Source organism: Siniperca chuatsi, linkage group LG7 (assembly GCF_020085105.1).
Source record: "Siniperca chuatsi isolate FFG_IHB_CAS linkage group LG7, ASM2008510v1, whole genome shotgun sequence".
NCBI classification, from domain to species: Eukaryota; Metazoa; Chordata; class Actinopteri; order Centrarchiformes; family Sinipercidae; genus Siniperca; species Siniperca chuatsi.
This window is the reverse complement of record NC_058048.1, coordinates 31,357,814-31,378,525: the sequence shown is the minus strand read 5'-3', so window position 1 is coordinate 31,378,525 and position 20,712 is coordinate 31,357,814. Positions and strand designations below refer to the sequence as shown.

Sequence of the window (20,712 nt, the reverse complement as noted above, 5' to 3'; positions counted from 1 at the left end):
ACTTTGAGACGCAGCCGGCAACCTGATCTTTACATGTCCATATTTTTAAGAGATACCTGAAGAATCACTGAATGCTTCATTTAAGAACATCCCGAGTGTTTGATGCACTTTATCACAGACGTCATTTCTTCCGGGGGTTTTCAGATGATCGGACGATGAGACATATCAGGGAACAATCATTGATAAATACAGATATTTTTCTTTCTTCATTAATGGAAAACAGTTTATGTATTTGCCATACAAGTTCACATCCTGTAGCTTTCGTTCACACCAGAGAGGGCGCCAAAGCTTCAGCCATGACGACTAATCACAGGAAACTTGAAACTCTCCTTTACTGTACCGTGAAGTTGTGTTATTTGAACAATCTGTATATTGTAACTTTTTGCTGGTTTCATGACAATCAAACAGACGAGACGTCCTAAAAGTGCTCAGAAAGCTTGAGCATCTACAGTTATGAAACAAATATCAAAAATGAACACTTTAATTATCGGTTGGGTTCTCACTAATGACAAATGCTAAATATATAAATCAATAAGTGTTCCCAGATCTGGGAGTTAGAAAGTTGAAACCTTTATCTGAGCCATGATTTCTTGTTTTAAACACGACAAACAGCAGCAGCACGTATAAATGAAAAAGCCACAATGCAAGCTGGGTACTTTATCCGTTTTCCTCTGCTCCATCTCGGGTTTTTAGACTCTCCGATGGAAGCACATGGCTGCGACGCCGATGCCTCCGTGAACTGAGAACTGAAGCATCAGCGATGAATCAAAGGGCGGCCGCTGCTGCATCTCCACGTCTGTCAGGACGGTTTGTTTTCAGCGGCGGTGGGACAGCGGCGCCTGGTCACGCAGCCATCTTTAACATCAGTTTTTCAACAACTTTCAGAGACGTCTTCAGAGAATCAGCAGAAACGCAGCGATCAGAAACCCAGAAAGAGTTGAAAGAAAGACAGCAGTCACGACGTCCAACAAACCCAACAAAGTTCACAATAATCCCTGAGCATCAGTGAGAGAATCCAGCAGAGAGCAGAGACCACAGACCTGCACAGTACACACATCGACTCTATTCTGCTCTATTTTACTCTACTGCTTCCTCCTGCCTGATCCTCTCCTCCTCCTCCTCCTCCTCCTCACAGGCTGAGAGCTGCTGAATGTGATGAGAGGCTGAGAGAGAGGAGAGAGAGAGAGGAGAGAGCAGCCGTCAGCGAGCGAGAGAGAGAGAGTACTAGTCGGAAAGAGGAGAGAGAGTGATGGAGAGACAGGCGGTGGAGGTGTGGAAGAAGCTCCTAAAAATATTCTGCCTGATGTTTCATGTTGCTCCCACGTCAGACCACTCTACCTTCACTCCATCCTCCCGAAACAGGCTGCACACCACAGGACGACTGTTTGGTTCTGACAGCTGGTTTCATTCTGGATCCAGTTCACGTTGATCAAACACCGGATTTCATTAAGAACCGTTTCCATTCGTCATTTCAAGAGTCTCGTATCCGACTGAGATTAAAGACTCTTTCATTTACACAAATCTTTATTTTCTGGGCTGCTTGTAAATCAGGGTCGACCCTCCTCCAGTCCAGAAGGAGGTGCTGCTGCACCTGAAGCTGTTTGCTAACTGACAGAAACAGAAGAACTTCTGCCCTTTAGCAGCTTAGTTGCAACAATAAAGAGTTTAGCAGCGAGCTAACAGCTATCCATAAGCTAACAGCTAGCCACATGCTAACACAAACACATGACTAAATTTATGAACTATATGTGAGACAAAAGTTTCTTCGTCTTCACGCCGCTCCCTCACAGATCAATGCTCCCTCACCCATACAGATCGGTCAGTGGTTGAACTGATCAGGGATCAGACGCATTTGATCGTTGGCTCAAAGTTAAATTCAGTTGAGTGGCAGAAAATCAGTCAAGTGCAAAACGCTGCAGAGAGTGTTTGCTCTTTTCAGCGCCGAATCTTAGGTGTGAGAACCGACCTGACACGAGTTTCCCCAAATTTAGGATCTGTGTTTAGATCAGACTGAATTTAATGTGGATCGGTCACATCGTGGCCGGTATTCAATCCACTGAAAACGGACAGTTTCGGCACGATGCCAAAGTAAAACATCCAGGAGGCAAACATCACCAGCAGCTGCTTGATGTCTGCTGTAAACTGACCGAAACATTTGTCTGTTTTCAACCGAAGATTGTTTGTTTGAGAAAGAGTTTTGGTTTGTCGCTGATCAATGTGAGAGAATAATCCAATGAAGGATGCGTCACGTAAATGCCCAGACACCAAAATATATAATTATTCATTAAAAAAACATCGACAGTTTGGGCAAGCAACAATATTCAGGCAAAGATGCTTGAAAGCTGCTGGACAGATCGTGTTGAAGAAGTCATTATGAGAGTGGAACCTGAAATAGGTCAGTGCAGGTAAAAAGTTTGGATTTTTAAGCCTAAAACTTCTCCAGCGTGAACTAGGGATTAATGCTTTCTAGTTGGCGATTGCGAAAACCGATCGAGGACGCACATTGTATTTGTTTACTAGCGGATCTTGACCTCTCCAATATGGCGACCGCGCAGACGCATAGCAGCGACATACAGCGGGCTCCTCAAGATGGCGGCGCAGCTAACGAGAACGTATGGTGTGTAACTGCTGTGGATCACAACGTGTCGGTATGGGATTAACCTGCAGATGCTCCGGTTCAAGTGGAGAGGTCAGCCTTGTTTTTAGCCTCGCAGTTGCTGAAGGCTTGCGGCTGGTTAGGAGGAGTGAGAGTCAATAAAATCTACCCTTCCCGGGCAAATTCAGTGTTCGTAACGGGCTCATCAAGGCGAGGAGGGAGAGCCGGTGACGAGTCCGATTTCTGATTCTGAGGAATTCAATTCTAATGACTTTTTAAGCACTTGTTAAAAAAGGGGCTTTTTTCAAGGCACTTGATTTGTGAATACTGCTATACCAACATAACAACCAACCGTCGGCGCGGCCGTGTGGCTCAAAGACGATGGGCAATCGGTATCTAGCATGAACACAAGAGTTCACATCAGTAACAGCTCCTCTGGTCTCCAGACGTTTTTATCAAACCAGGGTCCATGTTAAAACCACTTCTCCTTTTCTAGACAGGAGACACTCTGCTGCACAGGCGCTTCCTGTTGGAGGCTGTGACTGCAGGGTTACATAAAACCATCTTCATGCCCGCCGCATCTGCAGCAGAGCAGCCTCACGAACATGTTGTCGGGGCTGAATAACCACGAGATCTGCTCCGAGTGATGAAACGCTCACTGAGCCTGCAGCTATCAACACTATCCGGCACTCCGGCAGCGTCCTCTCGTACTGCGGCTGCTGATGATTCACTCATCGCTTCACATCTAATCTCACTGTGAAGAATTGTAGCCTCAGGTGAGTCGACAGCATCCAGAGAAAACTGATCCCAGTTCTGTGCACAGGTGGCGTGGTGGCTGACAATGACGAGCTGTTTTAACAATAAAAAGGTGTCAGCTGACTATACACACTGTATCTAATTACATTTAAGATATCTACAGATGCATTTTGACAAATATGACTAGAATACACCAATTTTCATTATCAATTAATCTGCTGATCATTTTCTCGATTAATTGATTCATTGTTTGGGCTATAAAATGTCAGAAAACGGTGAAAAACGTGTCCAGGCGACGTCTTTAAAGGTCTTGTTTTGTCCAAAACCCCAAAAGATTCAGTTTACTGAGAAAAGCTGAAAATGTGAGACACTGGAACAAGGAAATATTTGGCATTTTTTGCTTGAAAAGCAACTTAAACAATTAATTGTTTATCAAATTAGTTGCAGATTAATTTTATCATCTATCAACTAATTGATTGATGAACTAGCTGTCTCAGCTCTAGAGTAGCCTGAATGAAAATAATGATAAATAATGCTGAACTATAACTGGTCGTTTGCTGTCTGGGGAGAGGTTCAGTGAATAGTTATATTACAGTTATGTTATCTTAACTAGTCAATAATTCAAGAGTCACTAGTGCTGAGCAGCAGAAGCAGCGTCTTGTGGCCGTTAGAGGAACTGCAGCTTAAAAAGAAACAGCTTTTTTAAACATTTCTGCAGCAGTGTGACTCTCACTTCCAGAGATCATCATCTCTGACGTCCGTCCAGAATAAACCTCCATAACAGAATAGAAAAGAGCTGCTGCAGAACCTGCCTGAGAATCCTGCTGTTTCTAAGTTTCCTTCAGTCTCACAGTGATCCAGAGACAGCTGTCTGTCCGTCCACGGGTCCACTGCAGACAGGAGCTGCTGACTGCTGGTTCGGCTGCTCTGATGGGGACTAGTTGACTAAATGTGAACAGATACAGGCTAAAAAACATGGCTGAAAAGAGACTAGCAGCACCGACCTGCAGCTACCATCATATTGGTTCCCAAATAGGCCTATATGTTGGTGTTAGCATGTTTCCATCTGTCAGATTAGCAGAAACATTTTTGACTTCCTTCATTTTCACACTAGAGTCAAATTTGAGCTGATTAAAAAATGATGGAAATGATGGAAAAGGACGTCGCTCCGGACGGGATTTAAATGAGGAGCAGCCAGAAACACAGGAGGTCATGGTGGCTGTAATTATTACTGTTAATGTTAATGTTACCGTTAAAATCACCCCATTTCCCCTACAAACATAAATCCAACTAACGGGGCTTCTGTATATTTTAGAAACATTTCCCCAAAATTCAGCCTGACGTATCTGTTATATTTCGTCATGTGACTTTTCACACCACCAGCAGCCAATCACGGCTAAGTTACCACAGTTACGGAGCTTTTTAGCCTCTTTTTGCTCCTAGTTTTGGTTTAAACTCACATGCAGAAACTCCAGGTAGATTTATTTCACCTCTGCAAGCGATCCCACTGTAATTAAATGATGTTTGCTGTTTTAAATGTTGGTGCGATCGGGCCTTAATTATCTTTTTTGTTTCTCCCCATGCAGCTGAACTGTAAGCTGCCATTTTTGCTGGCAGCGGCTGAAAAGTTGATCTAGTTATATCACTGCGATAATGACATTTTAAAGCCTGATTCTGCTCTCATGTTGTCATGAGGTTTGGAGAAGGCGTCTTTGTTTGAGGACACATGACAGTCTTCATTAAGCGTAATCCTGCTGCTTCTCAGTGGGATGATCACGTCGCTCTGTGTCTGCTGGATGTGGAAGCAGGCAGCTGTTTGCTAACATGTTAGCATCCGCTACTTTATAACATGATAATATCTCAGAGCTGTGAATCTGTCAGCTTGAAATGTGAGTTTCTGTTCTTGTTTTTAGGATCTGGAAGCAAAAATGAAACAGAGCTTTAACAGTGACATCACTAACATTTACTGAACCAGTCTGACCTGATGAAAAGCTTGAAACGTTGTGATTAAACTGTGAGAGTTTCAGCTCTGGAGTCGTGTGATGTGTGAACACTTTGAAGCTATTAAAAACTAATCCTCCACGTCTAATCGGTTTGTTTCTGGGCCCGAGGCGGACGGTTTCATGTCCTGCTGACAGACTGAACTAAACTGAAGCTGAACATCATCACATCACTAACCAGGTCCTGCGTCTGTCGGAGCAAGTGGGGAACGTGTCAGTGAACGCACCGTCGTGCTGAATGTAGGCCTCCACTCCCAGCAGAAAAACCAGGTCAGCGTCTTTAATTACTGACGAGTATTTGCGTCCTTGTACCTGCACACTGGGACTGAGAGCAGAGAGGAAGACCATGACAAACATCTTCATCATTTACTCTGATCACCAGCTAAATCCTGTCAGGTCCTCATGGTGGTCTCTCAGTCTGTCCAGGTCTTTAAGGTCCGGTCACACCAGGATTTCAATTCAGTCCAGTGAAATCACTGCAGTCTGAGTATGGAGGAGGTGAAATTAATCAGCGCCAGTGTTCAATGTAGAGTTCAACTTTGGTGAACTTTGACACGCAGATTCGTTGACCAATAGTAACCCATTTTGACAGAGCCGACCTTTGAGGGGACGGAGAGCCGGAGGGTCCAAAATGGAGGAAGCTATCGTAGCTTATTAGCTCAGTGTCAGCATCCAGTTTTATTGAAGCTCCTCTGTCAGAGTTTAAACTGCTCCACCACAGAGATGGTTCACACACAGTTATTACACATAAACACAATATTCAGTACCATTTTTATGCAGATGACATGCGCATTTACATTTACCTCCTGTGTTTCTATGAACTGGCTGCTCCTCCTGTCATTTAAATCCTGTCTGGAGTGACGTCCTTGTATTTTAAAGTGGATCTCTGACTTTCTCCCACAGAAGAGCTGCTTGTTCTTTTCTTTTTAGCTCAATCTGAAACTTGACTTTTGTGTAAAAATGGAGGAAGTCAATAATGTTTCTGCTAATCTGGAAACATGCTAACACCAACATATAGGCCTATTTGGGAACCAATATGATGGTAGCTGCAGGTCGGTGCAGCTGTTCTCTTTTCAGCCATGTTTTTTAGCCTGTATTTGTTCACATTTAGGCAAACTGCCCCATCAGAGCAGCCGAAGCAGCAGTCAGCAGCTCCTGTCTGCAGTGGACCCGTGGACGGACAGACAGCTGTCTCTGGATCACTGTGAGACTGAAGGAAACTTAGAAACAGCAGGATTCTCAGGCAGGTTCTGCAGCATCTTTTTTCTCTGGTGTCTAAGTGGATTTCTGGAGGTTTATTCTGGACGGACGTCCTCTGGAAATGAGAGTCACACTGAATGATTCAATATGTTTTTTCACGTCTGTGAGTTCAGATCTGACTGAGTTATGACTCTGAGAAGGAGTGCAATTTTTGACCTCAATTCACCTCACGCAGTATCTTTGCCTCCCCTTCAGCTCTCCGGCGCCCCCCTGGGGAGGCTTCGGTCTTTCTCTGTTGTCTTTGTCCTGCTGAATGTCCACGTCTGCTACACACCAGGTCATTTCACCAGGGTTAAAATGCTGGGGAGCAGAGTGAAGATTTCTGTGATGTTAATTCTGTATAAATGGTTCTTCTTCATGGTTTTTAACAGGACACATAACCACCAAGGAAGTTCACAGGTGGAGACCCATCCTGGTCTTATAGTCTCAGACTCCAGAGAACATCTGCTGAATAATGTCAGTCTGATAACTTCATCTCTACGCACACACCAACTCTAGCTGGGTGTTAATGAGCCGTGGGATCGATTTTGGTGCAGCCACAGATGATTTCCTGTCCTTCAGTCCTGGACTCTCCCAGTGTGTGTGTGAGTGTGTGTACAGTTCAGGTATGTTTCCTGATCAATAGACAAACTGCCTCATCAGAGGGCAGGAGAATGTCAGCAGGACATGAAACCATTAAACCACCACAGACTGAGAAGTACTCAGTACTCGCAGCACACTCGGAGTACACGGAGTACTGGTGGTACTGGTGGGTGTGGTCACCTCACAACAGTTGAACTGAAGAAGCCTTTCAGATGAACAGTCTTCAGTCTGAACAGGGATTTAGACTCTGATGACTGAAACAGTCCTTTACGTACAGATCTAATAAACTAACAAGGTTGAAGTCTGGCAATAATCTGGATTTTTCTTGTTGTTAACAAATCGTACCACGTGCAGAGCCAAACCAATGGGAAGTATTGTGTGTGTGTCTGTAGAGGTGTGACGTTGTTGTGACCAGTTTATTATAAATTCCTGTAAAATCCTACAAAAGAGCTGCTGTCCTGCTGCTCCCAACGCACACTAGAGCACCACATGTGGATTCATCCGCCGCTGAAAACAGTCCCCAACAGATGCTCTGTTTCCTCCTGTTTGTTTGGTAAAAACTACAGCGAGCAGCTGTTTGAGGAAACTACCTTTTACTAAAAAAAAAAAAAAAAAGGCTCAGTAATTTCCTGTGAGTGTTTTTAAAGATTTATGTCTTCAGCATGTCTTCGTCATTGTCGGTCTGCACACCAGACTCGCACTTTAAAAACAACAAATTTAAAAGCACAGACACCTTACAGCGTGTTATACCGAAGCAGAGGACTTGTCACTGATTCCTTCATCTATTCATTCAGCTTATAAACCCCCACACACACATTCACACGCTGCAGCTAAACCCAGAAACAGAAGAGAGACGGAAAACAGTAACAAACAGCGGTGTGGGCGGCACAGAGGACAGCAGCTGGATGTTCAAACCAAACAAAGACGCTCGCTGCATGTTAACGGCATCACCAGCAGAAAACGCTGTATTGTTCCACCGTCTATTGTTATACGCCAAACATATATACAAAATATATTTTTATATCAAAATCTCTCCGTTTCTCCTCCTGTACAGAGTCCAGCTTCTGCTGATGACTCATCTCACATCGCAAATAGAAAAAATAATCCCTCCATCACAGGAATCCTGCAGGACCGTCTTCCTCCTTAAAGGAATAATCAAACACCTGTGAAAACATGGACGTCAGCAGTCGGTGTCCGCAGCTGCTCGGAGGTTCAACTTTTACATATAAAGCCAGTTTTCACTGAGTGCAGTTTCATCATCACTAAACTAAAACAGCTCACTAACTAGTTCTCACGTTGAGATCAGTTGTTACTAAATGTTTACAGCCACTAACCGCAGGTGTAGCTGTCGCTAGCTAACTGAGCCAACTGACAAAGCTAGCGCTAGCATGCTAACATCTGAGCCGTTTAGAGTGAAGAGTAAAAGAGGTGATGCGGAGCACGGTCTGGAAGATTTTAAATTACATTTCACTAAAATAACACAAAACACCTCAAATTATGAAACGTTATGCTAGCTAGTTAGCTTAGCATAATGAGATATTTCCCTCTCATTATAAACTGTTTTCACCAATAAGTCTGAAACACTGATTTCAGACAGAAATAAAACAAATACCTGCATTTACAAAGATTTTTCTTTTGAGCCTCTAAAACTGCTCATTTCTGGACGTTATGCTGAAAAATGAAGCCAACAGGAAGTGCCGAAAACTGCAGTATTTACAGAGACCCAACAAATCCCACCGTGAGCAAGCACTTGGCGACAGCGGCAAGGAAAAACTTCCTGTAAGAGGCAGAAACTTCGAGCAGAACCAGACTCAATGGGGGGGGAGAGGGGGTTAATATGAAATGGGATGAAACGACAGCATAAAGTTTTATTCAAGGAGGTGAAACATAAACTAAATAATCACAGAAGTAGAAGAGAAGAAGAAGCTGCAGAAACACTAGAAGTCATTTCCAAATATCAAAAGCGAGGCTATAAATGAGTGTGGGAGTTATGATACACGTCTTTAATACAGAGGGAGATGTTTTTGCACATAAAAAGTTCAAGTCGACTGTTACAGTAGTTCACGTCTGATGACTCCAGAGTTGTTTTAATAACTAACAGTGTGGATTATGTTTCTAACAAAAGACAACAGAGGGTTTTGTTTTGTATTTCTAATGATTGTTACGTCTCCTCGTGTTATTAGGAGCTGCAGTGGTGATAGAAGCGGCAGCTCTGGACTCCGGTCTGCTGGTCAAACAAAGGAGTGCCTTCAGCGGAAGACTCATCCCCCCACAATGCACCACAGAGCGCCACAGGAAGTCATTCCTGCCTGTGGCCATCAGACTCTTTAACTCCTCCCTCTAAGTGTCAGTCTGTGTGACCCGAAGTCACTAAACTGGACATTAATCATTAACATCTCTGCCATAATTAATAATAAGTGTGCAATATTCTGTGTAATACCTCCGTGCAATATTAGTTTTCCCATGTTAGTTTTTATCTTATTTATTGCTACTGATACTATATACCTCAATTACTCTTCGACAGTACATGCACCTCCGCTTATTAATATTATTTATTACATAAGGAGTTACATTGTATTCTAGACTGGACTTTCATCATCAACCAGTAAACCCACTTGGTACTTGACACTTAGTTTATCTTATACTTATACCGACCTGATACTTAATTTATTTCTGACCTGTTTTATAGTTTTTATAGTGTATTATATTGTTTGCTGGTACTTTCTCCTGTGTGCGCTGACGTAAAGGCGAGCTGCTGTAACACAGAGTTTCCCTTCGGGATCAATAAAGTGTTTCTGATTCTGATTCTGAAACAAGCAGCTCTGATCGACACTAACTGCTGTTTGTTAGAAGCCTTGAACAGCAAAGTGATGCTGCTGATATATAAAGATATGTATTGCTCTTTATTACTGGTCACTTTATTGCAAACTCAGTACTTTTGTCCCCGCCAGGACCCCGTAGGACCGACGAGCTCTCATTAAATCACCCCGAGCAGCTTCCTCAGCTCCGGGTCTGACAGAAGACTGGAGGCACACCGCCACCTGCTGGACGTGCGCACACCTGCAGGCTGGAGGCTGAAACCATCCCTGCCTGCAGACCGACGCGTGGTGGACTAACACAGTCTGATCACAAACCCTTCAAATGATCAATATTTACAGTTTAAAACACACACTGGTGTTTGGACGTGTATCCGTGCACGTGCTGTACATAAACACCTTCGTGTACAGAACTCAGACTCTGTATGTCGTTGCTTTCATATATTTCATATTTCACCTGCTTGTATGAACCGATGTGTTCACATACCAGAGCTGATTCTGATCACATGACTGCCTCCACACACACACACACACACACACACACTGCCGCTACTAGCATCACACACCCCAATCTCACACCCTGCCAGCTGTCAGAGCTGCATTGTGGGTAATGTAGGCGGCAGGTGTTGACGAGGAAGAGGAAACGCAGAGCGGTTCCAAAGAGAACCAAACCTGATCAAATTACAATGATGATGATGATGATGATGATGATGATGCATGAAAAGGATGATGATCTAATATCTGATGACCACATGATGACACAGCGGGCTGTCAGGTTAACGCCCCCCCCCCTCGAGGCACCGATGCTGTTCATCAGTTCCGCTCTGCTTCACCTCTTTACTCCACTTCAGGTGTGTTGACGGACAGCGGCCGCCAGAGGGAGACGCTGCATTCACACCGACACGGGGCTGTGGGTGAGACCGGCTCCAGACCGGCTCCAGACCGGCTCCAGACCAGGGTGGGAGGCTGGACCTGAGCTGAAATGATACTACGAAGGAGAGAACAGACAGGAGCGGAGGAGCTGAAACTGAACTTCTCTCTGGAGTCTTGAAAGGGGGGCCGGACTTCATCAGCAGCAGAAACATGAATCCTGAACTTTGTTTGAGGATCAACTTTAAGATCTTGTTGATTCCTTTTAAGGCTCTTCATGGCTCCAGACTATATTTTAGACCTTGTAATCCCTTATGAACCTTCAGGTAGTCTGAGATCTTCGGCAGGGGTCTCCTGTCTGTTCCTGAGTCCAGGATGGAAACTAAGGGGGACAGAGCTTTGGCCATCAGGGCCCCGAGGCTCTGGATCAACCTGCCCGAAGACATCAGGCTGTCTGAGTCAGAGTCTTCGTTTAAGTCTCGTCTCAAAACACATTTTTATCTGAAAGCAGATCCTGATTTTACCTGAACTGTTTATTTTACTGCTTTATGTATTTCATCTTTCACTGCGGTGTTTTATTTCTCTCTGTGAAGCACTTTGTTTAGTTTGTGCTCTATAAATAAAGTTTTATTCTTACTTCTTATTATAAAATCATCAGATTATCTGTGAAATCTGCCTGTTTACATTCTTAGAAACGTCTGACACTTGTGAACACACTGTGGTCAGGAACAGTTTGCAAACCCTCTGATATTAAAATAACATTATGATTTATATATATATATATATATATATACACACATGTATATATGTGCTGGAGGAAGGACCATCATGGGAGGACAAACCCCTACATGGGATGTACCACCGGAACATAACTGAAGTGGCTGATATCAAGAAGTCCTACCAATGGCTAGAGCGGGCCGGATTGAAGGACAGCACAGAGGCACTCATCATGGCTGCACAGGAGCAGGCCCTGAGCACCAGAGCAATAGAGGCCCAGATCTACCACACCAGACAAGACCCAAGGTGTAGGCTGTGCAAAGAGGCCCCTGAGACAATCCAGCACATAACTGCAGGGTGTAAGATGCTGGCAGGAAAAGCATACATGGAGCGCCATAACCAAGTAGCTGGCATAGTGTACAGGAACATCTGCACGGAGTATGGACTGGAAACCCTGAGGTCAAAGTGGGAAACACCTCCAAGGGTGGTAGAGAATGACCGAGCCAAGATCCTGTGGGACTTCCAGATTCAGACTGACAGAATGGTAATGGCGAACCAGCCAGACATCGTGGCGGTGGACAAACAGCAGAGGAAAGCCGTTGTGGTTGACGTGGCGATACCAAGCGGTGGCAACATCAGGAAAAAGGAACATGAGAAACTAGAGAAGTACCAAGGGCTCAGAGAAGAGCTGGAGAAGGCCTGGAAGGTGAAGGCAACAGTGGTGCCCGTGGTCATCGGAGGACTCGGGGCAGTGACCCCAAACTGGAGGAGTGGCTACAGCAGATCCCTGGAAGAACACCAGACATCTCGGTCCAGAAGAGCGCAGTACTGGGAACAGCAAAGAGACTGCGCAGAACCCTCAAGCTCCCAGGCCTCTGGTAGAGGAGAGCTCGAAGGACGAGACCACCCGCGGAGGGTGAAGGACAAAGTTTTTTATATATATATATATATATATATATATATATATATATATATATATATATATATATATATATATATATATATATGTATATATATATGTAGTAAGTAAAGTTATTCATGCTGTTCACATGATGCCAAACGCTGCAGATTCACGAGGTGCTGACAGGAAACGCACAGCTGTTCAGACAAAAATACATGATACTGTAAATAAAATATCCCTGTCAAGGTCACACACACACACACACACACACACACACACACACACACACACACTCACACACACTCACACACACACACACACACACACTCACACACACACTCACACACACTCACACACACGAACACTCACACACACACAGTAACACACACACACACACACACGCACACACGCACACACACACACTCACACACACGAACACTCACACACACACACACACACACACACACACGCACACACGCACACACGCACACACACACACACACGCACACACACACACTCACACACACACACACGCACACACACACTCACACAGGTGTTTGGTACTTTTAGCAGTGCGTTCTGTTTCTGTCTGAACACGTCGTCCTCGCTGTCGACACCGAAGCTCCGTGGAAACCAGAACATCAACCTGCAAGGCCTTCTGGGTATTTCTGTGGAGCGATGTTTAGTAAATTCACATCCTTTATTAAAGATTATCACGGCGACGATGGCCGAACAGTAACTTTGTCTGCGCAGTTCGTTACTTCTGCGTCGCGATGGGAACTACGTAACACCTGCAGAGTTCGTACGAGAACTACGACAGGCCTCGGGTCGGTTTGTGACAGCAGAGTCCGGCGAGGCTGACCTCAGGTCCCACATGGGTCCAGGTCCAGGTTCACGTCCGCGTCTGTCGGCTTGTTGCAGAGTTCTGCTGCGTTTAACAGCAGCGGCCCGTGGCGTCGCTGCGGACAGTAAACAGGAAGTAGCTTCCTTTGAATGTAACATCCAGGGAGAAGCAGTTTCCTGTCACCGGGCAGAAGGTCGGAGGTCTGAGTGAAGGACAGCGGCGGCGGCGCTGTCCGGTTTATAGAGCGCCGCCTGGGAGTCTGTATATAGAGACGTGAAGAGACATTTGAGAAGGGAGACGTGGTCGGCCGTGAGCCGCTGAAGGTGTGAGACACCGAGAGCTGATATTTATACACTACTACTAACATCTGCCACACCGAGGGGAGGAGGAGGAGGAGGAGGAGGAGTATAGCATTACACCAGCAACACTTGACTTATTTATCGTTTAGCAGCCCTGAACAAACATACAATAAATGCTTTAGAACTCACTGTACCGCCGTTACGAGCAGGAGGACGGCCGCGGGGGGGTTCGGGGGTGTGCGACGTCTCCTGTACCAGCAGATCTGATATTATCACAGCCGTGTTTTACTGCATTACCATCAGCGCCTGTCTACGCGGCAGCCTCCGCTTCTCTTACAGCTGCTGACAAAGACGTTCCAGCGTATTAAAGACCGGCCGCCGCCTCTCCGTACGCCCGTCTCTGCCGTTATACACGATAACTTCACACACTGTAAACTGCGCTGCACCTTTTTATTCCACTCTGCATCGCTTCACTCTGTCGAACTACAATGTTTGGATCTGTATTCTCCTTTTTATACGATTCTACGTTTGTGTCTCCGTGTAACTACTGTCAGTGTGTACAGGCTACAATAAATACTCATATCAACAGGATACACGAGTCAGCGCCCAAAGGTTACATCCCTGCACACACACACACACACACACACACACACCGAGGTTAAACATGCAAATACACACATTACACACACTTGAATATTATTTGCATGTTCTTTGCAAACTCTTAGCAGCAAAGAACAGACTGAACCCTGTTTGAGCCGTGTTCTTCCTCTCGGCCCTGCAGGCCGCTGAAACACCTTCATACTCAGACTTTATATTTGTGCTGCAGGTGAAACCGAAGATCCGTCGGATAAATAATAAAAGTAAAACACGCGTGAATAACCCGACGTCCAACACACGTCTGTCCACTTGTCTTAACGCTCGTTACGTATGAATGTATCGCACATGAGCACACTGACTGTGTCACTGTGTCAATAGTTGATTCGAAGCCTTTCTAAGATTTTGCTTCTCTCAACGCTCGATTTCATTCTCCAAGTGTGAACTAATCACTTCCTGTCGTTCCGGCTCCCGGAGAGGTCGATTTATTTTCACTTCGGGCACAAAGATAACACAACCAGACAACGAGCGGACGCCTTCCTCTCGCACCACCATCACCGATCACCATCACCGATCACCGATCACCGATCACTTTTCAAACTTATTTTATCTTATACTCATACCCAGCTGGTACTTCATTTACTTTCTGACCTGTGTTATAGTGTATTTTATCATATCGTTTGCTAGCACTTTCTCCTGTGTGCACTGACGTAAAGACGAGCTGCTGTAACAAAGAGTTTCCCTTCAGGGATCAATAAAGTATTTCTGATTCTGATTTTAAAGACTATTAAAACTTGAATCACAACAACAGGAGTGCTGGAGGGGTCCGGGGGGGGGGGGGACTCACCCTGCTGGCTGCTCTCTCTGTGAGCGCTGCCCTCCTCCTCGTCTGCCTCCTCTCCTTTAGGCTCAGCGGACAGCAGACGACGAAACAGGCTGCAGTAACGGGTCATCGTGCCCAAACGCCTGACTCAGCTCACACAGAGACCACAGAGACCACAGAGACTACAGAGACCACAGGGAGTCAGTTAATCAGCCCGTCAGTCAGGACCCTAATCCATGAGTCCCACTCAGAGAGGATCAGAGTCTGTCCAGTCCCTCAGTCCGTCTGTCTGTCTGCACATACCTCCAACAGCTCACGCCTCCGTGTGACGACACACGACTCTGCTGCGGTCGCGCTGAGTGTAAACAGCAGCGAGCCTTCACACAGAACACACTCCTGTCCTTTGAGCCTGTCAGCCCGAAGCTCAGCGTCGCTGCCCTCACGGCGGTCTGTTTCTGCAGCCAGAGCGTTGTGATGAATTAGGATCCACGCTGGCACGAGCGCCGATCCTTCCGGGCGCCGCACTCCTGCCTGGACGAGTCACAGGAAGTGGGCTGAAGGGTCTGAGTTGTGTTTACAGTCACAGGAAGACGCTCAGGCTCGCTGCTGTCTGGTTTGTGAAGCAGCAACCAAAGTACAAGGAGCTCAACAACTGAAACGGTAAAAAGACCGAGAGCGGCAAACGCACATTAAAGGGTAACTACACAGCACTGGTCGTGACGTCACTTCCTGTCCAGCCTCTGTTCCACTAGTGTCTGTAACTCAATAAATATCTCATTCAGCATTTCGTTCATCGGCCTTTCTGGAAAACACAAAAAAACGGCAACGAGCTCCACTACAGCAGCTCGACTGTCCCACCGTTATTACAGACACGTGAACTAACCACAGCTATTACAGACACATGAACTAACCGCAGACGCTCGACTGTCCCACCGTTATTACAGACACTTGAACTAACCAGTTATTACAGACACGTGAACTAACCGCAGACGCTCGACTGTCCAACCGTTATTACAGACACTTGAACTAACCAGTTATTACAGACACATGAACTAACCACAGTTATTACAGACACGTGAACTAACCGCAGACGCTCGACTGTCCCACCGTTATTACAGACACGTGAACTAACCACAGACGCTCAACTGTCCCGCAGTTATTACAGACACGTGAACTAACCACAGACGCTCAACTGTCCCACCGTTATTACAGACACGTGAACTAACCGCAGACGCCGACTGTCCCACCGTTATTACAGACACGCGGAACCAGCGCGCAGACGCCGACTGTCCCACCGTTATTACAGACACGTGAACTAACCGCAGACGCCGACTGTCCCACCGTTATTACAGACACGCGTGAACTAACCACAGTTATTACAGACACATGAACTAACCACAGTTATTACAGACACGTGAACTAACCACAGATGCTCAACTGTCCCACAGTTATTACAGACACGTGAACTAACCGCAGACGCTCGACTGTCCCACCGTTATTACAGACACGTGAACTAACCGCAGACGCTCAACTGTCCCACCGTTATTACAGACACGTGAACTAACCGCAGACGCCGACTGTCCCACCGTTATTACAGACACGTGAACTAACCACAGCTATTACAGACACATGAACTAACCGCAGACGCTCGACTGTCCCACCGTTATTACAGACACTTGAACTAACCAGTTATTACAGACACGTGAACTAACCGCAGACGCTCGACTGTCCCACCGTTATTACAGACACTTGAACTAACCAGTTATTACAGACACATGAACTAACCACAGTTATTACAGACACGTGAACTAACCACAGACGCTCAACTGTCCCGCAGTTATTACAGACACGTGAACTAACCACAGACGCTCAACTGTCCCACCGTTATTACAGACACGTGAACTAACCGCAGACGCTCGACTGTCCCACCGTTATTACAGACACTTGAACTAACCAGTTATTACAGACACATGAACTAACCACAGTTATTACAGACACGTAAACTAACCGCAGACGCTCGACTGTCCCACCGTTATTACAGACACGTGAACTAACCACAGACGCTCAACTGTCCCGCAGTTATTACAGACACGTGAACTAACCACAGACGCTCAACTGTCCCACCGTTATTACAGACACGTGAACTAACCGCAGATGCTCGACTGTCCCACCGTTATTACAGACACGTGAACTAGCCGCAGACGCTCGACTGTCCCACCGTTATTACAGACACGTGAACTAACCGCAGACGCTCGACTGTCCCACCGTTATTACAGACACGTGAACTAACCACAGTTATTACAGACACATGAACTAACCACAGTTATTACAGACACGTGAACTAACCACAGACGCTCAACTGTCCCACAGTTATTACAGACACGTGAACTAACCGCAGACGCTCGACTGTCCCACCGTTATTACAGACACATGAACTAACCGCAGACGCTCAACTGTCCCACCGTTATTACAGACACGTGAACTAACCGCAGACGCTCGACTGTCCCACCGTTATTACAGACACGTGTACTAACCACAGTTATTACAGACACATGAACTAACCACAGTTATTACAGACACGTGAACTAACCACAGACGCTCAACTGTCCCACAGTTATTACAGACACGTGAACTAACCGCAGACGCTCGACTGTCCCACCGTTATTACAGACACGTGAACTAACCGCAGACGCTCGACTGTCCCACCGTTATTACAGACACATGAACTAACCACAGTTATTACAGACACGTGAACTAACCACAGACGCTCAACTGTCCTGCAGTTATTACAGACACGTGAACTAACCGCAGACGCTCGACTGTCCCACCGTTATTACAGACACATGAACTAACCACAGTTATTACAGACACGTGAACTAACCGCAGACGCTCGACTGTCCCACCGTTATTACAGACACATGAACTAACCACAGTTATTACAGACACATGAACTAACCGCAGTTATTACAGACACATGAACTAACCACAGTTATTACAGACACGTGAACTAACCACAGTTATTACAGACACATGAACTAACCACAGACGCTCAACTGTCCCACAGTTATTACAGACACGTGAACTAACCGCAGACGCTCGACTGTCCCACCGTTATTACAGACACATGAACTAACCACAGTTATTACAGACACATGAACTAACCGCAGTTATTACAGACACGTGAACTAACCACAGTTATTACAGACACGTGAACTAACCACAGTTATTACAGACACGTGAACTAACCACAGTTATTACAGACACGTGAACTAACCACAGACGCTCAACTGTCCCACAGTTATTACAGACACGTGAACTAACCGCAGACGCTCAACTGTCCCACAGTTATTACAGACACGTGAACTAACCGCAGACGCTCGACTGTCCCGCAGTTATTACAGACACATGAACTAACCACAGTTATTACAGACACGTGAACTAACCACAGACGCTCAACTGTCCCACAGTTATTACAGACACGTGAACTAACCGCAGACGCTCGACTGTCCCACCGTTATTACAGACACATGAACTAACCGCAGATGCTCGACTGTCCCACCGTTATTACAGACACGTGAACTAACCGCAGACGCTCGACTGTCCCACCGTTAATACAGACACGTGAACTAACCACAGTTATTACAGACACATGAACTAACCGCAGACGCTCGACTGTCCTGCAGTTATTACAGACACGTGAACTAACCACAGACGCTCGACTGTCCTGCAGTTATTACAGACACGTGAACTAACCGCAGACGCTCGACTGTCCTGCAGTTATTACAGACACATGAACTAACCACAGACTCTGAATCATAGGAACAAAAGATGAACAACTGGGAGAAAATATCTGGTTCTCTGCTAAAAAGTCAAAGCTACACAGGTCTGGGTTCAGGTCTGGAGTCCTGCTCTGTGTTCAGGTCTGGAGTGCTGCTCTGGGTTCAGGTCTGGAGTCCTGCTCTGGGTTCAGGTCTGGCATGCTGCTCTGGGTTCAGGTCTGTGTTCAGGTCTGGAGTGCTGCTCTGTGTTCAGGTCTGGTGTGCTGCTCTGGGTTCAGGTCTGGAGTGCTGCTCTGGGTTCAGGTCTGTGTTCAGGTCTGCCGAGAACAAATAAAACACTTGGAGCCAACAGAGATACTCGTCAGGACGCGTCAACCTAACATGGACGCACCCGGCTGATTCCTGTGTCTGCGCGGTGCGATGGACGCCACTGATCATCCTGGAATGAAAGAAGTTTTAATTGTTTTGTTTGTTTTCAGATTTCTCACACAGGTCAGATGAGCGTCCGTCGGACAGACTCTGAAGGTTTAATCATCTCGGAAACGCTTTGTTAGTGGGGAATGAGCGAAACGCAGTAATGGCTCTAATGGTTGTAAAGTGATGATGAATATTTCAAACAGGTGATAAAAAATCAATACCTGAGCAGCGGTTATTGCTCTAATGTACATTTCAGCTTCCGTTTATTGATATTTCAGAGTTTTCTCACTTTGTCTGGAAGTAGTGTTTGTTCTGTGTCCTCCAGTTATAAAGAGGCAGCGCGTGTTTTATCAGTGAAATCAGGTGCGTTGGTTTCCTTTCTGCGCTGCCTTCTGATCTGGTGAACATGACCTTCATATGATCTGATCTGGGTCCACAGGTGACACACGTTGTTTCAGACTGAAGCACAGAAACCGTGTGTGTCACTGCAGTCTGTTCTGCGTCTGACCAGCGGGGGGCGGCGAGCAGCAGCACAGAGGCGTCGGGGCGCGACAGAGAGGAAGAGCTGCAGCAGACAGAGAGTGAATGACAGAGGGGGAGTCTTAGTCCGTCCCACGAGGACGTCAGGAGAGAGGAAGCATGTTTTTAGAGAAATGAGATGTTCTTTTCTGGATCACAGCTGAGTCACAGCCTGATCACAGCCGGATCACAGCCGAGTCACAGCCGGATCACAGCCTGATCACAGCCTGATCACTGCCGAGTCACAGCCGAATCACAGCCGAATCACAGCCAGATCACAGCCGGGTCACAGCCAGATCACAGCCGAGTCACAGCCGAGTCAAAGCCAGATCACAGCCGGGTCACAGCCGGATCACAGCCGAGTCACAGCCGGATCACAGCCGAGTCAAAGCCAGATCACAGCCTAATCACAGCCTGATCACTGCCGAGTCACAGCCGAATCACAGCCGGATCACAGCCGAGTCACAGCCAGATCACAGCCGGGTCACAGCCAGATCACAGCCGAGTCACAGCCGAGTCAAAGCCAGATCACAGCCGGGTCACAGCCGGATCACAGCCGAGTCACAGCCGGATCACAGCCGAGTCAAAGCCAGATCACAGCCTGATCACTGCCGAGTCACAGCCGAATCACAGCCGGATCACAGCCGAGTCACAGCCAGATCACAGCCGGGTCACAGCCAGATCACAGCCGAGTTACAGCCGAGTCAAAGCCAGATCACAGCCGGGTCACAGCCGGATCACAGCCGAGTCACAGCCGGATCACAGCCGAGTCAAAGCCGGATCACAGCCTGATCACAGCCGGATCACAGCCGAGTCACAGCCGAGTCACAGCCGGATCACAGCCGAGTCACAGCCGGGTCACAGCCGAGTCACAGCCGGATCACAGCCGAGTCACAGCCTGATCACTGCCGGATCACAGCCGAGTCACAGCCGGATCAC

General features: G+C 46.5%; 1 protein-coding gene across 2 annotated transcripts in view; it reads right to left on the bottom strand.

Annotated features, from left to right (window-relative positions):
- Positions 1–20,712, bottom strand: part of LOC122878576 (fibroblast growth factor 12-like) — a 56,594-nt gene that overhangs the window by 22,730 nt on the left and 13,152 nt on the right. The window contains exon 1 of one of the 2 annotated variants that reach the window (XM_044201479.1): positions 15,083–15,237. The exons of the other annotated variant lie outside the window; for it this stretch is intronic. Within the exon in view, the coding sequence (XP_044057414.1) occupies positions 15,083–15,188 (106 nt within the window). The 5' untranslated portion in view covers positions 15,189–15,237. Of the gene's footprint in view, positions 1–15,082; positions 15,238–20,712 lie in introns of those variants that run through there. 2 annotated transcript variants of the gene reach the window in all.